The following is a 19,356-nucleotide window of genomic DNA, read 5'->3' on the forward strand; positions in this document are numbered from 1 at the left end:
AGGCAGTTGATTCTGCATCATGTTCTTGGATTTAAACACTTCGCTTTCATGAGAATCCTGCTTTAATAATCCAGGTCTCTGTGATTTAAACGTAACTCTTAAGGAGGTCTGCTATCTCCTTCTGTTCTCTAGAGCTGGATGAAAAATGATATAGTTGATAAATTTGAACAATGATAGGTGTGAGATCTTACCATGGGTTTTCTGCAACATCACCATGATGGCTAAGTATTACTTTAAGATCCTCTAACATCCATATGGTGTTAAAAGATTATCAACTCACCTCCTTTCTTGAACTGCTCATTTCCTTTCTCCTTCAGCGTTGTGCTCTCCTTTCTTCTTTTCTATAAAAGACAAGACAACGTCTCAAAGTATTTAATTGAAATGAACAAGTAGGTCAGCTGCGGTTCCAAATAAAGTATGAATGGAAATCAGAATAAAATACAACCTGAAGAATTTTAACTAGTACCAAGATCACTTGCTTGTCGTCATTTTGACATGATATACTTTGTATATCCATAAAACACTGGAGTATACCAACAAGGCAATTAAAAAGCTCCAGTTCACGGACAAGAGTATGCAGAAAGAGCATTCATAGTGAATCACGTGGTTTAAACCAGTATGTTAGCTTTTTCGCTGGCTGTTTGCTTCTCCTTTCCAATGTAATTAATTCAATCAGTGCAGGTCAACTATAAAGAATATATTTTAGGTGTAAAGTCTCAAAAGTTTTGCTTGAAGTAATTCCAACTCAAATTCACAGTTGCTTTCAGAGATACACAAGGCATGCTGAACTGACTGCATTAGAAACACGTCCACGGGTAATACTGCCCTGAAAGATTTCTTATGCAGAGAGCAACTAAACTATCAGACCCAGAGACAGGAAGATTGTTCTGTTATACACTGAAAATTACACATGCTGAGCAGAGTTGTGTTTTTAACCATGAATATCTTAACAGTACTCTTGGCACAAGCAAAGTTGACATGAATGCTCTTAGCCTCTGACACAGAAAACACAGGATGTCATCAAGCCATCTCTTCAACCTATTTACAATGGAAGTCTTTCACATGCAGACATACCTCACACAAGTAAAACCAAAGCAGTAAAAGAAAGACAGTAACATCAAGAAACAATGCTCATGCTCATGAATCATTTCTATGGTAGAAAATGATCACTTGACCACTGATTTTGTCCCAACACACATGCATACACAGAGGACTTAAATCAAGGTGTCCATAAACTACAGATCATTAAGCTATTAAAAAGCCAACGCTAGGAAAAGGAGCAGTTTCCTTTCCTGCAGATTGTGTAAATCAAGGATTAATGCAATTATCAATATCGCACAGAACATCTCCTTGGAAACAGCTAAATATAGTACTCTGTGGAGCGCTGCACCATCTCACAGCTATGCCAAGTAGCTGACAAACAATACAAAATCAGAGGTTCTCTCCTCTTGCTTTTATTGGTTTTGGAAAGTAATTCACCCGACCACTGTCACCATCTTAGTAATAACAGATCACAATGTTTTGAAAACTAGGCTCAGGGGAATGGCATTCAGTTGCGACACACAAAATTACACAGTAAAATATCATCTGACCCTTTTGATACATTTTTAGATCACTAAATTTTTTCCTATCACCTATTAAATATATTTTCTAATACTCATTGCTCCTCACATTTAAAAAAAACAAACCCACAAACCAAACCAAAACATAGGTCAGACAAAGCATGCACCACTATTTAGAAACTGGCTTTCCTCCAGGGTAGACTGACAAACCTACACAAGTCCTTCCACAATGTCACTTGCACCAATGTACACAAGCCAGCTGGTGCTTTCTAAATATGAACATACAAACAAATTCGAGCACTTAAGGCACAAGCTGCATTAAAAGTTCAAATTCTTTGTGTATATGCAGGATTCTGCTGTTCTGCACAGGGAATATGGAACTGCATTTGAAAGCTGTATCCAAACTTTCAAAGTGCCAGACAGAATAGCTCCAGCAAGGTCGCTGCCACATGTGCAGTTGGCCCTCCACGGAAAGAAATTATTAAAACATCTTGAATGCATATTCAGTGAAAGTTAGCACAACAAAAGTAATTTTCAAACCAGTGAACAAAGCAGCTGGATTTCACCACAGAACAGGTTTGGAGATGATGATCCTACTGGAAAACATGAAAGCTCTACATAGGCAACCCTCATTCAAGATAAGAAATGCTTTAAACACTAGCCCTACTGACTTCATTGCTCATGACCTATTTAGAACTGTTCTCTAAGTGCCATTAACTGATTCACTGTTGCAAAAGGTAGAGTTACAACTCTACAATAACAAAAGAAATTTTTTCCTATAAAATGAGAACTACAGCATGGTCACCTGATGCAGAAACCCTAAAAAATAAAGGAATACTGGGTGAAAAGCTTTATCTGTATTATCATTATTTTGCATAATTTATTAAATTATTTATAAAACTATAAATTTATAAAATTATTAAAAATATTAAATATTTACTCCAGTTAAGTATTCAATACTAATATAAAAAGTGGTTTGCAGCAAGAAGGCTTCAGGAAAACTAGCTTTATATTTAAAAAAAAGAGTAAAAAGAACAACAACAACAAAAAAATTCTTCAATTGTGGAATTCCTTCTCAGGTAGCCAAGAAGATTGTGACCTACAGTCTCAACAGCACAGAAGACCGACCAAGGTGGCTGTGTGGCCATGTTCGCTGGGGAAACATGGGCAGATGAAAGTTCTGAGCAACTGAAGAGCTTAAGGACTGTCATGCTGGGAAGCTGATGATTCATGCAACTCTTCTCCAAAAGCCTGTTCCTTGGTACGTCCTCTTGCCTGCAAATCTAACTGCACAAACTTGACGGACAGAGGAGTATTAGTCATATAACTGTTACAGACACAAATGTCGGTGACAGTCTTGGAGTCACTTCTGACTATTTGACCAGAAAAGGTGTTGTCTATGCATGTTTCAGAAGCCAGCAGCATTGCTAAGAACATTGTATATGGTATTATGGCTTACTCAGCTCCCTGGAAAGCAGCAATGCAAGCAATGCACTCCTAGTTCAAAACCAGTATTTCTGTTATAGCTTGACCAACATTTTCAAGATATCCCTGTAATAAGGGTTTTACGCTCATTCTGAACTGTACGAGTTTTCACAGTATTTTTCAAAAAGGTAAAGTCTAAAGGGTACCTCATGCATCATTCTGGATTTGCATTTGAAGTATAGCCCAGAAGCGATACATAGCAGCTGACTATGCCTAAAAGCAAATTCCTCTGGCTTTTCCACAAAATGTAAAAGCACAAGTATTAGCATGCCACATCCTAAACGCAGTGCCCTCTGAAGCACACTACGTATTTTTTGAAATAAATACCTAATTTATTCTTCCATATATATATTTCTTTAACAGAAATTCCTAACACAAAAGCAGTGGAAAGTCAACTATTTTGGATTCCAACTATTTGGAATTTACATTTCACCTGGAAGGACTGCTCCAATGGATGCTGTTAGAATCTGTCTTCTATTCAAATTCAGGGGAAAAAAACCAAACAACCACCACCACCAAAACCTAAAGAGTCTGTTAGAAGACATAACCTCCTCACTCAGTATGCTGCATTTCCAGCTTCGATGGACAATTGCAAATTGACTGGTCATCAGTTTACTGCAATCATATCAGCCCAGAATGAAAAAATTGCAAGTGACTTGTCCTTGAAACAAATTTTGCACAATGTCATTTCAGTGTCCCCACCCACTCATTTTTCAGAAAAAGATTTAAGTAGCTGCAGGGCAGGCTACCGTTTCCTCAGTGAGGGAAGTAGGTCAGACTGAACTCCTAGAATGCTCTGCCTAAGGAAAAGCTATCTTGACCCACTACGCTCCCTGAGGCTGCTCGTATACAACATTGGGGTCAGGCACAACTTTCCCAACTTACAGTCGATTATGATTTTCTGCTATTCAAAGTCAGCAAAATCTTAAGGTTTGTTTTTTGCAAAAAACAAACCTTAACACAACGATGATAAATTCTGAGTGGCAAGCATTAGCCTTTGATGCAGAAAGTAAAAAAAAAAAAAAAAAAGTCCAGAAGAAATAACTACATTTAACTAATAATATGATTCTTAAAGGATCCGATTATAAATGTTTACAGATTTGGATACTGAATTACAATTGTCCATATTCTGAAGAAATTAGGATCTTAACATAAACCTGCTGACAAGCAAGGGGTGCCGAAGATTGAGGCCTGATCTGAAGTAACGACAAAAGACAACTTGGCATTCTGACAATGAAGTACAACAATTCAAAAGCAAGGCCATCAAATACAGTCCCTGGACCTCAGCTACTCTGTCAAAAAACTCAGGGTTAAAAATAAAAGCATTAAAGCATTATTTTACTATTAGAGAAGAAAGCAGCCCACACATTTTCACTGTTTGTTTTGGAAGTAACCAATGTAATAAAAGTGCTGGAAGTGAAATCCTTAAATATAGCTGGTGAGAGCTGAAGGACAAACACCCTCACAGTTTGTAATGCTTCCAAATATACTTCCTGTGGCTGTTCCTATGCATTTTATTTGATCAATTGATTTAACTTTGCTAGGGAACTGTTCTTGGCTCCAGTTTTGTCAAGAGCAGCAAATGCTCTCTTTCTTCTCTGCAAGGCTTTTTATACAGTGTGACAATGCACATCTGCATCTCATACACCCTTTTGTAAGGTCACCAAGTAGCAGTCAATTTAAAATTACTGGAGTTCAAAGGGTGCACAGAAACAAGGAATTTAAACAGATAAGGAATATATTTTTCAGCTTCAAATACCAATTCTATTTCTGAGTCATCCATTAGTAGTCATCTGCTTCCCCCTGCAGTTTTGTGAAGCTATTGCTGTGTCACACATTCAAGGATTTGAATTTGAATTTAAAGTTGTAGTCACTCAAAAAATCCTTTTTCAAATCTTGCTAGAGTTGTGACTTGAAAACTGTGCCAGATCTGCCCTTACACTAAAGAGGTAGAGTAATAAGCATTGCTAACACTCTGGCCAACCTCTGCTCATTGTAACCCCACTGTAAAGACGCATTACTGACAAATCACTACCCTTTCCTGAAATTGTAAGCAGCGCTTCCAGAGACAATAGGTCACATCCATCCTTGACAGTCAGTTTAAGTTAACATGCCAGACTAGCTGTGAGCATTCCTGAGTGACAATACGTGCCATTCAGTCATTCCTGTTCCAGAGGCAACAGCCTCAGGCAGAAAAGTGGAGCTGACCACTTAACCATCCCCACCACAAACTGAAAAGGTCTCAATTTGACAGGATCAGCATCTTCCAGAGAAATGCAAAAATGAACATAAGACTAAAATCAGATAGCAGCACTGAAAGAAAGATGAAGGTGTACTTTTTCACTCTTTCTATTAAATTGCCATCCAGCAAAAGACTTTTTTTTCAGTTTAAAGATGTAACTTGAACTATAAATCACACAGGGAGATTATAACTCCAGAGTTTATCCAGATTCTTCTTACCAGCATGTGGAATTAATTATTCTCACAGATACAGATATACTTCTCAAATGTACTTCTCCAAGCTTTGATTACCTCAGAAAATATAAAAGGATGTTTTGTTCTATTTTGCAAGCCATAAGGCAGGGCAGTTTTAGTCTAGCAATCCATCTTTTCCTCCAATTTGACCAAAACACTACCATATTTAGTACTGGTGGTGTACTGTATGCAGGATTCAGGTTATTAAAGTAGGTCATTTGGATAGGGGATCACCGTTTATTATATTTCACAAGATTGCACTGTGATGCCTTCAAAACCCAATTGTCTTGCAAGTTTTATTGCTCTACAAAGTAATTATGAATGCAGATGAGAATTGTTAACAAAAGATATATTCCTTATTGGTATTTGTCAGTAATTTATGTAATAAGTTTAACTGCTGTGCAGTCAGTTGGATTGCCACATGTATTAATAATCTGCGTTTTTTTGGTCCAACAACGTAATTCATCCTGGAAAGAGTTCTAAGACCAAGTGATCAGCACCTGAGGACTGCTCCAAAATATGACTCACTTTGTTGTATCCTATCTTCCATTTTGTACCTTAGCTTTTATTTTGTAAATACTATAGAAAAAAACAGCAACTTTGACAGAGTCAAGGTTACTATACTATACAGACAGATGGAACTAGGAAAACACCAAATGCTGAAATGAACAATTACACCTGAGAAACCAGTTCAGAAGAAATCCCAGATCAGTTCTTCAACCCCTGGAAAAGCAAGTTCTATACAGAAGCTATAATTTATGGAAAAACAATAGTATTAACCTGAAGCATGGGAAAGAAAGGGTGAGGAGGGAAGCAGTTTAAAGGAAATTTCTTGATTAAGACAATGTTCTGTAACACATCCTAGAACTTCTGGACAAAACTAAACAAAAAAAAAAAAAAAAAGAAGTTTTATTGTTTAGCCCACAACTGAAAAAACCCCTCAGGTATAACTCCAAAATACTATTTCTCAAAGAGCAGTTTCACTTAATTCTTAGAGAGTTGCTAACAAGATACTAATCAACAATCTCCTCTACTAGACCCGTGTTCCTTGTCTTGCTGACACATTTCCTAGTGTTAAAATAGAAGTTGAGCATGATTACAGCCAGCTGTAGCTCTAATGCTTCCCAAAGAAGGGAAATGCTTTTGAGGAATATTAGATATTTATTCCAGGGTCTAACAGCAGCTAGAAAGGAGTGTTCTATATCCAAAATAAGAGCTTACTAGGCCAGGTGCTTAAGTCTTTGCCAGACAAGGCCCAAAGAATAAGACAACATCTGTCATGATGGAAGAGCATGAGGGATTCAGAATTTTGCTGCTGGATAAACTCATAATTAATGGCTGTCCCTCCAGAAGAGGACAGGGTCAGATTGAAACAATTACCATGTAACAGCTGTTGGGTGTCTTCTGATTAATTCTGCAGACTAGACCAATGTCAAAGCCATCACTGTCAATGACAACTAACCAGAAAAATCTGTTTGTAATGCATCAAAAGCAATTTACCGCTCAGTGCCTCTGCTGAGGCAGCAATCAGCTTGCTTTTGAAACAACAACAACAAAATCTTATAAAAATGAATTTTATTTCAAGCTGCTTAATTCTTAAAAAGGTCAGAGTTGCAAGTCCAGGCAAGTAACCAGGCTCTAAGTTACATCTGCTTTTAAGAACACTTCTTGTAGGTTTATGTCTTAATATCCATTCAAGTTCTGATTTTGCTTCATTGTGCAGAGAAGACTTCTTACAGAATCGGTACTGTTTCCCTTGAAGTAATTCCTGTTGCTTAAAATTACAAATCTCACTGTATGGGGGTCTCAAAATATAATTGAGAGAAAATACACTACCACTTGCTCCTTCACTTTGATCTCTGCAGCAGCTTCTGCATGAGTGAGGATTTCTACTCAGAGCTGCTACCATGAAAGCTTGCACATAGAATACACATAAATACACAGAGCAAGGACTAGAATCTGTCTTTGCATCTCCAGAATAAATTAGAAACTTTCTTTTCTACAGCCTGGTTATTGGATAACATCACAAATAACTGATTTATTAAAGCTGCTAAAATATAACGATGGGCTTAGTTTTTTTTAAAAAACAAAACAAAACCCCAAAACCACTATTAAGGTGTAGCTCCATAAATACAATTTGAGCAGGGCTAACATCCAGCTCTCCTTATGACTTCAGTACACAGTTTATGATTGGTGCTGGAACCACAGTTCACAGGAAGCTTTTCTTATTTAGGCAAGTAGTCTAGCTGAAGAAAACCCATCTACCTCTGTATGCCATCACAAGGCTGTCCTTTGATGTCTACTTTTACTAGCACTGCCCTTGATCTAGAAATACAGCATTACTTTTCATCTGAATCGTTCCCCATAAGTGGTTCACTGCACATTCACAGCGAGGTGTGCTAGCACAATGGAGGAGGCAGCAGGGGGCTGAGAATAACTGATCAAGGACTGCCTAAGTCGCAAACACAGCACTGCTGTTGAGTGTCTGGTCACAACCTAAATGGACAAATAAACAAGTTCTGAATATTTCTGCCTCATTTTCTCCACCTGCAAAAGAAAAAAAAATCATGTTGCCCTTCTTCTCAAAAACAACCTTTTGAGTAATTGGAAGGAGGTTTAAAATGTTTGAAAAACTCTGAGTAAGAGGATGTATGGCAGCCGTTTTCAGACCAAAACTGCAGGGTTTTTTCCTTAAAAGCGCCATCATTTCACAGATTCTTTTCATAATCAAAATATATAGAACATTTCACTTTTCAAAATAAAAGTAAAATAAAATTTGTAGCCATCAGTTCCAAGTACCATGAGGAAAGCTGGAGTAGCAGTTCAGGAATAAGCCATCCCCATGATTTTACTACACAGAGAATATAAGGTGATGCAGGGTAAGGTCATGCAGGTGGGCTAACTCTAGTTTCTGGATTTTTCAAGCTCTGCTTATAAGAGATACCAACAATATTTTGTTAGAGGAAAAAAAAAAAAAGCTATATTTTAAAGACTGCTTATATAAACCACTCGGAAAGATCTCCATGGAACATGAAGTTCACAATATAAATATTACCAATCTAATTGTTATAGAGATACTAAGAGATCAAATCCCTCCATTTCCTTAGGTATAATCACAAGCCAAGCTGAAAGGCACAATTGCTCAATACCACTGGAAATAAACCTACAAAAAGATGAGAACTGCAGCTGACTCAATACCTTCTCTAGGGAAATCTTTCCAGCTTTAAACTGTATTTTGTACTCCCATAGCACCTTTCAATGGAGTTACACAAAGCTGAATGCAAGTATTCAACATTCACGATTCTTTTGCTCATGCAAAAATTGATGTGCAAAATTAAATTATTACCTAGCAATACAACAGAAGCAAAAGCAGCATGAAAACTAAGACACCCAATTTCCAGGCCTGCTGCTCCTTCTGGACTTTAATTCTATGACATAATTTCCCCCTGGTTTTCAGCATTTTGTCTATGAAACTCTCAAGCTGCCTTCAAGTTACAGGGTACTGCAGAAGCCATATTGTGACTTAGGATGACAATGCTCCTTTTTGTACAAGCAATAAATACAAGTATAAAAAAGGAACTGTTTAATCTAAGCTGGAAAAGATGCAAGGGCAACGTCATAATGTTTTTTCTGTGTAGTGAGTAGGTCAAGGAAATTGATTATTGCTCTCTGTTCAGCACATAAGAGAACTCATTTGGAGAGTGCCCAGTTTTGGTACGTATCATGTTGTTGCCCTGTCTCCCAGAAAGGAGACAGAAAGGAGATCGACTTCCCAGAGGGAGTGCAGGAGAGGGCCCCCACAATGGTCAGGACACTGGAGACCATGACCTACAACAGACAGCTAGAACATAGTTTGTTCAGCCTTAGGAAAAGGTGGCTCAAGGGAGATTTCATTGTTAGAGAAAATTGAGACAGACTGTTGCTGTAGGCGCACAGAAAAAGAAGGGCCAGTGGTCACAAGTTGCAAAAAAGGAAATTCTAATTAAATATGAGGAAAAATGTTTCTACCGTGAGGGTAGTTAAAGACTAGAACAGGGGCCCAGAGAGGCTGTGCAATCTCTAGGCTCTGAGATGTCTCCTTGGCTCTGGGCAGGCTGATCTATTTGATCTAACTTTGAGCAGGAGGTTGGACTAGCTGCACTCTCCAGAGGCCCTTTTGGGACAAAGGATGCACCCGGTAACCTCTTGAGATTCTCCCCCTACCTCCAGTATTCCTTATTAGATCTCAAAGTATTACAACTGGCAAGCTCTGCCTGTTTCTGCCCCTCATTCTCTATTTACAGTAGCTGACAGCAAGACCACGGCATAGTCAAGTTACTGCCACGCCCCTCCCTCTTTCCAACTTTTTTGGGAACATATAGCCAGCATTTATTTACTTATACAACATAGATAGGGCTAGCCAACAGTTAAGAAAGTGTGGTCAAGCTTTATCAAGTTAGTTGAATTAGAAAAGATCAGCCTGCCTGTATAAAAGAGTACTAAACCCCTATAAATTCACTGAAACATTCATAATATTTTAAGCACTTTAAAAAAAAAAAATTTGATATGACCCTTCATTTCTTCTTTTTCATCAAATGCCTCATTTTAGTAGTACTTGTCCATTACAGTAGTAATTTCCTCTACTGTTCCTGGCGATTTGGGAGGTTCCAGAACTAAAACTATACAGCTACACAATACACTATCTTTCCCTATGAAGCAATGCTTTCCTAAGATGCTGCCTACCATCTCTTGTCAGCTGCCATTCCTTACTCCACTCTCTCCTTCCTTCATCATAATCAGTTATGCAATATGTTACCTATGATGCAAATTGTGCAGCTAGCCTTTCAGTAAGGACTCTATTTCCTTTAATAAAGTAAGATATAATTCATGCCTACAGGACTATAAAATAAAGTTTGCTTAAGTCTTCCCTTCACGTAAGTTACAACATGTCAGAATTTCACCTCTTCCCCAACTTCCAAAGAATTTTTTTGTCACTATTTAAATTTTCAGTACAAGTAACTGCTCATTTGGATAATTCAATCAGATTTTAAGAGGCTGGATCAGTTCTTTGACACATGCTCTGTTCAAGAGACCAAGCTAGATGACATGTCAAAAATAGAGTGTTCAAAGGAAAAAAAAGTTACAAGAATTGTATGTTGGGACACAGAGTTTAATATCTTTACTCCCCCACCACTTGCAAACTGAAGTTGAAAAAAAAAATCCATAAATCATTACAAAGCCTTCCACCATATGCTATGAGAACATAATTACCAGCAGAAATTCACTGCATTACTCAAGTGAGCAGTCTAATGCTGAAAGTGATTTAACAAATTTTCTCAGAATTAGAAAAAAAAATTTTTTTTCTAATTACTTGATTACCATAATATCTTAGAACCCTGAAAACTAACTGCTGTCAAGTGACACCACTGACTGAGGGTCAAAAAACCCCTGGTTCACAGACTTAGAGTGGAGTGAATGTGATTACAGAGGCTGTTGGACTTCCCACGGGACCTATTCTGTTACTCCCCACAACATTATCCAGTTTGTTACCCAAACATTTTGTCCAATGTAACCACACTGAAAGTAAACAAACCCACAAGCTTAAGTGAATTATAGGGATACTTTCAAATTTAATCCCAATTAGTTGTATTTCACAAACTAGCCTTTCAGATATGAAAACTATCCTGAAACCTGCTCCGAGTTTTGGAAAAAGCACTTTGCAGCTAATCAGGTGAAAATAATGAACACACACAAAGTAATATGAAACAGGGAGATTTTTGTTTCTTATAATCTCTCTGAGTCACTATAACCTTACACAGTGGTGAAAGCAGACAAAAAAATCTGCAATGGAATGTGATGATTAAGAATACCAAGGAAAGCTAACAAAAATATGTTACCCAAAAGAAGTTAAGAACAGTAAAACTAGACTAGACATAAGAGAATTTTAAAGGTCCATTTTCATGATGGTCACAGTCTGTTCAAAAATGTGACACTGAAAATGTATCTTTTTATATTCAACATTGGTACTTTGGATTACCTGTTTTTCTTCCTCTGGCATATCTTTTTCTAGTTCTAGTAAGTATTCTTCATCTAGTTCTGTCTGCTTCCTTGAGCTATTCTCATCATTCCGTAAATTCCCTTCATCATCCAGCATAGGTTCATTTGCCTCAAAGGAGTCGTGACAGTCATGGAAACACTCATCTGCTGTTGTGGGATCTTTGGCTGAAGATGGTGCATATCCACTTTCAATATTTTGGGGATTCTGTGCATCTTTGGGGTCAGTCTCTGAAGACTTCTGATCAGAAAGCTTTAAGTGATCAAGTAATTCTTCAGGTGGACTTGCATCTTTAAACTCTTCCATGTTGGACTCCTTGGAGGGGTTATGTTTTTAGAAATTAGAAAGAAATAACCCTCAATAAGCATAACATAAATGCCTTGTCAGCAAACAAAAGTAGCCTTGACATCACCACAGGGAAACTATTATCCCCCAGGGGAGGAACCACCTTGTACATGCCTTTTCTATGCACTATAGAGTGACAGGGGGCCAGTACACTGTTCCCATAAATAAGTTAACTCACAAGCTCAGATTCCCAGGACGGGCACGGCACAGCACTATGCTACAGCTCTTCCTTCGCAGTGGGACTGAAGTCAGACACACTTGCCTACCTGCAGGCCTCAGCAGCCCCTCACGTACCCTGGCCCGCTCCTCCCCCGCGGACTGCGTGCAGCGAGCCCCCCGCCGCCGCCCCAGGCCCCGCCTGCACCGCGCTCCCCTTCAGCCCCATCGCCACCCCCCAGAGCCAGGCCCCAGGCAGCCGTTCCCGGCTCTGTCATCTCAGCCCCACCCCGCCCCCTGAGACAAGGGGCCGGGCTGCGGCCAGCGCCCCCCAAGACACCGCTGCCTCCCGCCGGGCCGGGCCCAGCCCAGGCCGCCCCCCAGCCCCGGGCAGACCTGCGCCTTCCCTTCCGGCCACCGCTCGCCTCCCGCTCCTCACCCTTCACCCCGCAGGTCGCTTCCTGCCGCCGCCAACCAATAGGAGGAGGCCGCGCGCAGGCTGCTGGGATCTGCAGTCTGGTGGGGGAGTGTCAGGCGCAGCGCGTGGGCGATGCTCCGCCGCGGGACAGGGTGGCACGCGCGGGCTTGGTGTGTCTCGCGGACTCACCTCAGGGAGAGGGCGGGCGGGAGCTGAGCCTAGCCCAGCTGAGCCGAGCCCAGCCGAGGTCGAGTTTTTTAACGCAGGGCGTTGGCACAGCACCGGGAAAGGGCTCTCTGGTAGTTGATTGGGCTCACTACAAGGTTAGAAGTTACACCTTGAAGCTGTCCCGTTAGCACTGGGGCAGGTAACTGCGGGAGGCTGGGGGCTGCCGCCCCGGGCGTGCCTCAGGGGATCAGGCACAATTAAAGCTATGGCAAGTCCCTGGGATGGTGGAGTCCATGCGTGGTAAGGGCACTGCTCAGGCTCGCCAGGAAGCTGTTGAGGGATGGGGCTGTGTGGTAAATAAAGGAGCACAGGGTACCTACCGCTAGGGATGATGTGGGTGGGTAGTGGGACAGTTGCAGTCTTGAGCAAGTACAACCTGGCTTGAAAAGATAAATTGGGGTGAAAATATAAGCAGCTGAAAAAAAAAAAAAATAGGAAGTTAATGGCAGAGGGACTAAAGAGGGATTGTATCTACAGCAGCAGATCAGTGATGTTGGTTCAGGTTCTGTTACCAGCACTACTTTACCTTGTGGTTCCTTTATCTAGTGAGTTGACTATTTAGCGTGCACGTGGTAGCTGTACTGGCCATTTCCAGTACAGACTTCAGGTTTGGTTTTTCTATTCCAGGCACACAGGAAAACAGTTCTATTTAGTCAAGCACTGGAAGAAAACTCCCTTTCATCTTGTTTTGCATGCATTCCTCGTGTACCCTGCCAATGTTAATCCCCAAATTCTGAATCAAAACTGAATTTTCACAAGTTTTGAAGTTAAAGGCATGTGAAGCAATGCCTTTTTATTGAACATCACTATGCCAAGCCATGAGGCAGTTAAGGCACATTCTTATGAGGTCTTCCTTGCTCTAAACAGCTTTTCAGTAAGCAAATTCTGATGAAAGATAAAGTTTAAAATGTTCCTCTAAATAAGTTCAGAAATGCTCTAATTTAAGAAAAAATACCCCAATATCAAAACCTGACAACAACCAAAAAGCTCCTGCACTATATAGGCTGTTCCAGATTTGGGTTAGGTAGAATCTGTTCTGATCAGTAGGACAGGCTCAAGGATTATCCTCAGAGAACACGGTTTCTTAAAACCAGAAGGTAATCAATCTTTTATTGAGAGGGTGATTCCCTTTCTTCTTTCCCCTCATACTGTGGGGAAATACCCCGACTGTTGAAGCCGTATCAGCTATTTTGGTGTTACCAGCCACCACTGTTAAAATACAAGAAAGTATTAAACCTGGCAGAACTCCAATAGTGGACTGAAGTGTATCTATCCCATATGAGGGTGCTGAGGAGAAGGTACGTCTTTAGGAATATTTTGAGGTGTGTCCTGACTTCTGAACTTCTAACTGACATCACCAGGCTTTGATTCAAGCCTGAAGGGCCTGTGGGATGTTTGGCATGTCAAAGTTGGGGTAGAAATTGAAGATTTGGATGCCAAATTCATTTTTGGTCTTCATTTGTTTGACCGCTGCTTCTAAATGAACATTTCTGATGAGTGTTCATGCCAGAGATGGATGTGGGTATTAACGAGAGATTGGAACACTTTGCAGTAAGTTGGCAAGAGCGTGGCTCGTTACAATGAAAGCAAACAGGAGCTCTATGGCTGATTTTTCTCCTCTCTCTGGATAAAAAAGTAGATTCAGCATTTTGCAACGTCCCAGCTGCAATGATGTAGCCCACAAAAATGTGCCTTTTTGCTGTTCCACTAGTAATGTGTAATTTATTCTGACTTACAGAAAATATTTCTGAACCTTCACACTATCCTGTTAAGTATCATGTCATTTGAAAAGGGAGAAGGAAATTACAGCTGTGGTACAAAATCAATCCATGCAGTTTTGAATTTGCTGAAATGCTATTTAAATCTCCTCTGGCTGTGCAAAGAGCACAGAGGTTTGAATAAGTTACGGTGTTTCATCCCCAGAAGGAATTGAACTGCTAAGAATACTGGACATCAGGGGACAGCAACCCATCCAGGGTGGTGTGCTAACCTTTATTTTAAATTTTCCAAAAGAGTTTATTTGCCAGCAAAAACTCTACAGGAATTGGACTTGACTAGAAGTTTTGAGCTGCTGCTGATCAGTGGCAAGATGCTACGTTGCCTCCATGTGAGGCAGGGGTTTCTAGCTTCCACACAGCTCCCAACTTAGTGGGAGCCAGGACTAGGAATGTTTGCTTTTCAGGAATGGAGTTCCAACTCCAGTCCCTGGCCAGTCCTGTTGTGCACCTTCCAAGATCTATCTGCTGCCTTTGGCTCCTATCCCATGGGCTTACTATTCCAAAATGACTGACAGTTTTTCCTTATCATCACATTTTTAAATAGAGTTCCTCAACTTTGATGAAACATACCACCATATTGACTTCATAGGAAGAACTGTGAAAAAAAAGTAGAAAATTTTATCATAAATTTTCTGCCTGCATCTCCTCTGATCTGGAGATACTTTGGGGCTCCCGGCACTTTATAACTGGAGTCTATTCAGCATTTTGTTTCTCCCAACACAACTTAGGGGAACAGATGCAACACCCCAGAACCCCGTTCTCATTTAGGGGTGATTATTCCTTTATGAATCCTTACCCTAGATCTAGCAAGAAGTGCAAGCTTTCCCTTGGTCCCACTTTAATAAAGATGGGGTTGTCCCCAGGAGTCCTTTTTAGCAGAGTGACCTTTGAGCCTCACAGTTGCTGTTTGGGATTGTTGGGTCTGCCTGAGGTAGCTCTGAGCAAGCTGCAGCTCAGGGAACGTCTGAATCTCTCTCCTGTGGAACTGCTCCTCAGGGTCACCTTGAAGTAAAATCCCAGAGGCTTCACTGGTATTTGGGGAATAGACACCCACCAGGAGAACTGGAGGCTCTCTGCCCACCTCCAGCTAGCAAATGAAGAGGCAGAGACTTTCTAACCCCTCATTAGGTATCAGTGTAGTCAATGCGTATGATTTCTGTCTTTAAGCTTACCACGTACTGACTTACTGTCTGTATGTCTCACTTTCTGTTCTTTACACTTTAACTTTCCTTATGGGAGTGTTGTGTTCATCAGTTACTTCATATTTGGAAAAGACAAGAACAAGTTGTCTTACACTATTGTCAAACGTTTAGTAAGAAACACTTACCCCAGAAGTTGTAGGGCAGTTGCCAGTTTTTACAACTAAATCTTACTTGTTCAAACACAAAACATGTTACTGCTTTAATCAGTCTTTTAGACCCTCTAATTCACTGCTGTAAGTGGAAGTGTATGAATAGCTGGAGATTGTATATATACAAAAATGACGACTCGGTATCATTTGTTTAATCTTCTTGGTGCTAAGGGATTTTTCAGAGCATTGATGTTTGTTTAAGTGAACACCTGTTGAAAAAATCAAGAACATACAATCCTGAATAAGTAGATATGTTTGGATAAGAGTTCAGTGATGGAATCCTTAGCTTGTATTGTTGAGATTTACTTCTTGTTTTGAATGGGCTTACCTCTCCGGGTACCTCAAGTGGAACACTTTACCACTACACCACTTTTTATTGAGCCAGGTGTAAGTTGAAGAGGTCAAGTCAGAGAAAGAGTCTATATCTCAATATTTTCCTCCAGCAAGAACTTCCAGTTTTTTTCCTGTTTCTTCCCAAAGCCACAGCGTGCTGGTGATGATGTTATCTGGTGTGATCAACAGACTCAAGTACAATGTAGTGTGCCAAAAGAAAGCTGCAGGGAGTGAAGAATGTTGTGTTGACTCCAGCTTTCTCAGTAGTGCTGAAAGAAATACAGAGAGGACCAATGTGGAAGAAGTTTTATATTCTTTTCTTTCTGACAAGAAAGTTTTCTGCTAGATTGTATACAAATACTTTTTTCTAACTACTTTCAAGATAAACTTAGATTTCGCCTACCTTTTAGAACTATTAATACTGTTATAGAAGACAAGAGGGCAACTGGGAGTAGAACATTTTATTCAGATTGTTAAAACCACATATTTTTAAAATTCATAATAGTTACTCCCTATTTTGCAGCAATGCCTAATTGACACTTGGTGAAATGGCTTTGCTCTTTTAATGAAGTTACAGACATTCATAGCCTAATATCCTTCAGTTCACTAAAACATCTAGCAAGACCAAAGACAATGAGTCCAAGTGTAAAATGTTCATAAAATGTAACAATAGACATACAATAGTTTAAATATTACAGGCCAGATGACTTTGTCCTGAACAAACTCCTGAGAACAATACCTGGCAACTAAATCTCACACTGGGAGATTGTAGCTCCAGTATTTATGGCCACGCTTTCAAGACAGCTCTGCACACAATTAGGCATCTAATCTGTGTGCATAATTACAGTGATTTCAAGGACACATTGGGTGACACTTTACTGATGAATTTTATGTGTTTGTTAATTTGCTTGATTTATATGAAAAAGCAAGAAAGCCGAGCATAAAAAAAGATGTACTTGCATTTTGAAAAAATAATCTTTAAAACATTCTAGGTCTTGTGATAAATAAAACCACCTCTTTGCTTGTTAAAGCTCACACTCCCCCCTGCAGACTTGAGATACCCACATATTTCATTTGTCTTTGTGGATAACAGTTTTCTAATATTTCACTCCAGAAAGTTGCATTATTTTTCTAAATGTTTTCATGAAGTCTGAGTTATTCCAGTTCTGAGCTCCCCTGATGAACATTTCATGTTTATATTTCTCAAGAATATGCAGATGTTCCCATGTAACTTTGAGATGATCCTAAACTTGTTTAGTCTCACATGCCATTCTGGTTTCATACAATATTAAAGGTGTTAAGGTATTTCAAATGTGAGCCTGAAGGGAGGCTTAAATTTTGCCAGCAGACAGAACTGAATCCCTGGATTCAAGCAGCCAGAGTCTACAAGGATATGCATTTGAATTTTGCAGTCTTTAGACATTCTTAAATACTAGTATTTACAGCAGAAGATTCACAAGGTAGAGCCCACGGGTGGCAATGTATATGCATGCTTCTTGTTTTTCACAGAACGTCTAAGCCTTGCGGGAGGAGCACAGCAGGACTAGAGCAAATTGGGGTTATGAATTCTGCACATCAAAAGGATCCTTTCTCTGTAACCTGTTTTGGGCTTGCTCTGTTGCCTCTCAATTAAATGTTGCACTAAGATCCCTCGGCTGGACTCTTCATTTTTACCCAGTTGTGAAAGCAGGAGTTGTTTGTTGTTGGGTGAAAATGACTAATTTACACTCAAGTTTATAAAGTATCTGCTGCTGGTAACTTCTGATGTATTTTAAAAGTGTGCATTCCTTGAGAACAAATCAGACTTGTGCTGCTTAAGATAGGAACAACGTAAACGAGCGAGCAGGAGTTCAACAAGAGTTTGTTAATGTGGATGTTAAGGTGTGTCAAGCCACATTGGGTGCAGTATGGGTACGCTAACAGCACTGCAAAGGTGCATATGAATCGTTGCACTCACAGCAAGGGCACAGATTGGCCAACTGCCATGTACTGCAGCTGAGGACATCTTGTGCTGCTAAAACTCAGCATTCTGGAAAATAGCTTCGCTTTTATTTTTTATTATTATTATAGTAAACTCGTGTTTTGCACAAGAGGTGAATTATTTTAGAAATGAAGACTGAATGAAAGAGTTTCTGCTAAAAGAATGCATGTTACATCTGGAAGGTTTCAGTCAAAAGAAGCGGTGCTTTTCACAGCTTTCCTTTTTTATATAGGTTCTAGTCCCAAGTTGCCTGAACAGCATTATCTCTTTTTTTAAAATAAAATGGAATAAAACTTCAAGACACATGAATTTCTATGGAAACCAAATTGCCACTTTATGTACTTAAAATTAAGAAAAGGATTTTTAAAGGCATCTGCAGAATTTAGTTAGCTGACTTTTTTTTCTGTAAGCTGTCAATCAAACAGCTTTACTTCATGGATTTTATTGTAAAAAAGAAACGTTTTGACAAAACAAACTGAGCTTTGGAAACTCATCACTTGTGGAAGAGACTTAACTGAAATCAAAGATAGGATGTCTAAGTTCTCTTGCTGCCTTAAGAAAAAGTCTTCCCAATTTACTCTTAAAGAGGCTGAATTCGTGGTGTGTAAAATCCAGGGAACTCTGGATTAGAGTATTTGTGAATCTCACCCGGAATAGAAATCCAATAGATGGCGATGTTGGATTTTCAAAGCCAGGTCCGCATTCCTTTTCTTGTAAAACTGATGCAGTTCTTAATGAAATCAGGGCTTATCTCCTCTGTCTTACATTAGTGCAGGACTGGACTCTAAGCTAACTAGAAGAAGAGGGATAAACTGCTCCATAAGTACCTCAGGCTTCAGAGCATATGCTAAATTTACTTTTTGGGACAGCTTTTTTGATCTTCACAGTGAAGAAACCAAAGCTCAACAAATCAAACAAAGTAAAAATAATTACCATTTTCCAGAGGTCATATAAAGTTCCGGTTCTTTGCTAGAATTAAACATTTGCACATGAGTCTCAGTGGAATCAAATTATTGTGCTTCCCAAAGAACATTTTAAAGGAAATTGTGAAATAGGCAATTAAAGGCTATTTAATCATAGCTATAAATTAAAGTTTTACTACATCCGCTTTTTAGGTTGACTTATTAAAGAAATTGTGAAGGATTCTTACTAATTTTGAACATCCATTCTCTTTTTCTCCATCTCTTGGCTGGAGTCCTACAAAGATCAT

General features: G+C 39.5%; 2 protein-coding genes across 5 annotated transcripts in view; both read right to left on the reverse strand.

Moving 5' to 3' along the window:
• The window catches only part of TTC1 (tetratricopeptide repeat domain 1), a 32,869-nt gene extending 20,336 nt beyond the window's left edge, over positions 1–12,533 (reverse strand). For 2 of the 4 annotated variants that reach the window (XM_075766197.1, XM_075766201.1), the window contains exons 1-3: positions 12,454–12,505; positions 11,539–11,871; positions 281–341 (exon numbers count right to left, since the gene is read on the reverse strand). In XM_075766197.1, the coding sequence (XP_075622312.1) occupies positions 281–341; positions 11,539–11,862 (385 nt within the window). In that variant the 5' untranslated portion in view covers positions 11,863–11,871; positions 12,454–12,505. Of the gene's footprint in view, positions 1–280; positions 342–11,538; positions 11,872–12,079; positions 12,183–12,453 lie in introns of those variants that run through there. The other 2 variants (XM_075766199.1, XM_075766200.1) reach the window with 2 other exon arrangements.
• A 3,661-nt stretch (positions 12,534–16,194) lies between these two features.
• The window catches only part of ADRA1B (adrenoceptor alpha 1B), a 29,687-nt gene continuing 26,525 nt past the window's right edge, over positions 16,195–19,356 (reverse strand). The window contains exon 2 of the mRNA XM_075766271.1: positions 16,195–16,434. Within this exon, the coding sequence (XP_075622386.1) occupies positions 16,259–16,434 (176 nt within the window). The 3' untranslated portion in view covers positions 16,195–16,258. The remainder of the gene's footprint in view (positions 16,435–19,356) is intronic.

This window comes from Balearica regulorum, chromosome 14, assembly GCF_011004875.1.
Source record: "Balearica regulorum gibbericeps isolate bBalReg1 chromosome 14, bBalReg1.pri, whole genome shotgun sequence".
Classification (NCBI taxonomy): Eukaryota; Metazoa; Chordata; class Aves; order Gruiformes; family Gruidae; genus Balearica; species Balearica regulorum.